We start from the raw sequence: 3359 nt of genomic DNA, 5'->3' as shown, positions 1-3359 counted from the left end.
CCACCAGTTTTGGTGCATCCCCCTCGATGCTGCTGCCATTGGAAGACCCTGGAGATGCCAGTTGAAGGGAGGAATGTTAGGATCCAGGAGCTGGACCCTGGCAGTCGGCAGCTTGGGAGGCGCCAGGCACCCGACCCGGTCGGGGGTGCCGGCTGATGCTGCAGGTTTGGCTGTGCCTGACCCGCTTTGCTGCTGGGGAGAGCAGACGATACGCGTGAAGCGCGTTCCAGACTCGCCGCGTCTACCCGGCACATCTTGTCCTCCCTTGGCACACGCGTGCGTGTGCTCTGCCCCACGGCCCGGGTTCGTGTCCATCCCGTGTTAACAGGCTCGGCAGGGGAGAGACGGTGCTTATTCCCTGCACTCACCTGTCCAGAGTCACGTTTGTTGACATATCCCTTTCATAAGACAGAATATGGAAAATCCAGTCCTAGGGAGAGAAAGCGTGCTCAGAACCGAGCAGAAGCATCCTCTCAGGGCACCTGCCGGGGCAGGGACCCACGGGAGTTGCAGGGCCCAGCGCTGGAGCCCCAGGGAGGAGTGTCCCTCCTCCCGCCTCGTGCCCGGGTGCCGGTGTTTGTTGGCACCCTGAGCACCTGGAATTTAGCAGAGAGGTGCCTGCTACCCGGCCGCCAGCTCCGAAATCCCCAGCAGCTCGCAGCAGGGGATCGAGGAAGTACGTTTCAGCACAAGAGGTCGGCGTTACCTCCGAAGCTTCGGACGGCCAGTCTGCCATGGAGATGGTCATCTTGTACTGCGTGTCGCTGCGGAGAGGAAAGGGGAACGTTGGCACACGCGCTTCCCCTTCGCCGCAGTCACTGGGACTTCGGTTCCCGTGCAGGAAAGCAGCCCCCCTGGGATTTGCTGCCGTCGTGGAAAGGTCAGAATGGGCAGGGGACACAAAAGGCACGACCCCCTCCACCTTCACGGCCTCTAGGAACAGCTCCTGTACTCACTTGCACGTTTCCTTGCACGAGTCGATGCAGATCTGCCTGTGCCTTATACTCGATCGCAGCGAGGAGTAGCAGTAGGCTGCGTGGGGAGAACGAACAAAGCTGCTGTTCAGAGCAGGACCCTGCTGACTGGATTCCATCAGTTTCATTCAATAAATGCGCAGGGCTGGCGCTGTGGCACGAGCCCGGTGCCCTCCCCTCTGACCTGCCCTTCCTCGAGGGACGCGGGCAGAGCGGGTGGGCGGTTTAACAATCCATTCCCGCTTCATTTTCCCTGGGCAGTTTTTCCAGTCCGCCTGCCCCACGGCAGTGGCTTTGGCAGGGGGCAGCCGGAGCTCCCTGCGCGGAGCCACCGGCCTCTGCCTGGATGCTGGGGGGCAGTGAACCCCCCCGAGCATCTCCGTGGGAGCCCGTTGCCCCTGCTCGGGCCTGTTTGGCTCCAAACTCTTGAGGCCTGAGCGTCACCCCCGTTTCTCTGCCTTCGGTGCCCAGAGGCTCCCGTTGCCCCCACCCAGCTGCCAGACCCAGGGTTTTGCCCCCTCTCCCCAACCCTGACCCGAACAGCCACGGGAGACGTTACACAGGCAAAAACCATTTTTCTGTTGCGTTTACACCAGCAATAAAGCTCGTGCCCGTTCCCTCCCCCACCCGCCAGGACCCCGGGGAGGCTGTGCGATGAGTTGTTCACGTTCTTACCCCAACCCGGGTTATCTTCGTTATTGCAGTAATTCACCCCCTCAGGTGAAGGGAACATGTAGTGACCGCAGCCACAGATCTCAATCATGTGATTTTGGAAACAAGAGCGCAGGCAAGCCTGGAAAAAGGGAAGAGGGAGCTGCTTAGAGTGGGCTGAGCCCCCCCTGCCCACCCCTGTGCTGCTGAGTCTCCTCGGCCATGAGAATTACTCGGCTCCCAGGGATTTTCTCTTTGGCATCAAACAGGTGATTTTGTGGCCGCGCACAGAGGACGCTGAAGCTGCAGCGGGAGCTGACGGAGCCCAACCCGGCGTGACAGTGCGATCCCATCCTCCAGTACCAGGCCCCACGGCAGGCTCTGGGAGCCCGGCACAGCTCGCACCGGCTTTACTGCAGCGAGGTGAGGGGGTGGATAAGCTGCCCTTACGGATTTCTTTACGATGCGTTTTTACTGCTGCTCCTCCGGATTTTAAGGCACATCCTAGTTGGGAGCTGCCGGTAACTCCCCTCGCGGGAGTAGGAGGGAGCTCAGTGCCTGCTCCAGCCGGGCAAGGAACTGCTCATTCCTCAACTGCTCAGGACTTCATGGGACCAATACGGAGTTTCCAATAAGGGCAAAAATGTCCTACAACAGCCCCGGACGCTGCTGTTGTCCCCAGGCTTTGTAGGACAGGGGTCTGGTTCCCACTTTAAAGCCGGGACTCTAAAAATACTTCAGCATAAAGAGCGGGGTTTAGAAATCCGAGTTATCTTATCTGGGCATCTGCTGCTCTTCTCGAAAGGATTGCAGCCGCGGCTTCGGCAGCCAGCGAGCTCCGGCGCTGTGTTAGCGCGGTGAGGCATGAAGTTAATCACCCCGGGTTGGAGCGGGATTCGGGGCGACGCGGCGCGCAAAGCAGTAACGAGCCTATGAGAAGGGAATTAAATTTAACAGCTCCAGCTAGGTGGAGCAGCGGGAGTGTTTCTGGGTGATAGGAAATGCGGTCGGGGTGGCATGGAAAATCCTGGTTTTGCTGAGAGGTCTCTGAAGTGACACGGATTACGTGGACGCAGGACCCAGTCAGCATTTAGCAACTTCCAAGTAAGAATGCAATCGTTTCAGGTATTTGCTTAAACATTATACAAGGATCTTGAAAAGGAGGGTAACGTGATCCCATTGCTCGAATTATGTAACGGCAGAAATCCAAAAAACCCCTCTAGACCAAAGCCCTCCCCCTTGTCCGGGTGTATTCTCCAGGCTCTGCGAATAACCCCAGAATGGCTTTGACGTTCTCCAGGTTGCCAGATCTCACCCTCCAGAAACGCTTCTCCCCCACGGGGTAGCCCGTTACACATTAGCCAGCCCTCCGTGTTTGCGCTACGTGTTTCTACAGACTCAGGGTTTACAAACCCTCAACTTTCTCATCCCCAATTTGAGAGCGGAGGAAAGGCAAAGGTCTGTCTTCATTTCCGACCCAAAGCAAGCACGCGTTTCCAGGGGGAGAATGGCTTAATTCCCTCAAAGGGAAAAGGATTAAGAAGAGCAGGAGTGCTCGGGAGTGGAATCCTGTCAGGGGTGAACGTGGCTCATGTGCCCACGTGAGCGGCTTTGCCGTTCCGGTGACCGCGGCACCGGCAGCTCTGGCTCAGGGAAGCGAGCTGATGGACGAGGGTCTTGACTGGAGGTTCCCCCTCGCTGGCTGATCTACCCATAATTACGGGATTTCAGCCG

At 58.3% G+C, this 3359-nt stretch overlaps 1 protein-coding gene across 1 annotated transcript in view; it reads right to left on the bottom strand.

The window, feature by feature from the left end:
- Positions 1 to 364: 364 nt before the first annotated feature.
- The window catches only part of SCNN1B (sodium channel, non-voltage-gated 1, beta subunit), an 8896-nt gene continuing 5901 nt past the window's right edge, over positions 365 to 3359 (bottom strand). Inside the window, exons 8-11 of the mRNA XM_010149074.1 lie at positions 1650 to 1767; positions 957 to 1032; positions 707 to 764; positions 365 to 430 (exon numbers count right to left, since the gene is read on the bottom strand). Of these exons, the coding sequence (XP_010147376.1) occupies positions 365 to 430; positions 707 to 764; positions 957 to 1032; positions 1650 to 1767 (318 nt within the window). The remainder of the gene's footprint in view (positions 431 to 706; positions 765 to 956; positions 1033 to 1649; positions 1768 to 3359) is intronic.

Source organism: Eurypyga helias, unplaced genomic scaffold, assembly GCF_000690775.1.
Source record: "Eurypyga helias isolate BGI_N326 unplaced genomic scaffold, ASM69077v1 scaffold34393, whole genome shotgun sequence".
In the NCBI taxonomy this organism is placed as follows: domain Eukaryota; kingdom Metazoa; phylum Chordata; class Aves; order Eurypygiformes; family Eurypygidae; genus Eurypyga; species Eurypyga helias.
The sequence above is the reverse complement of the archived record's forward strand: the minus strand, read 5'-3'. Positions and strand labels throughout refer to the sequence as shown.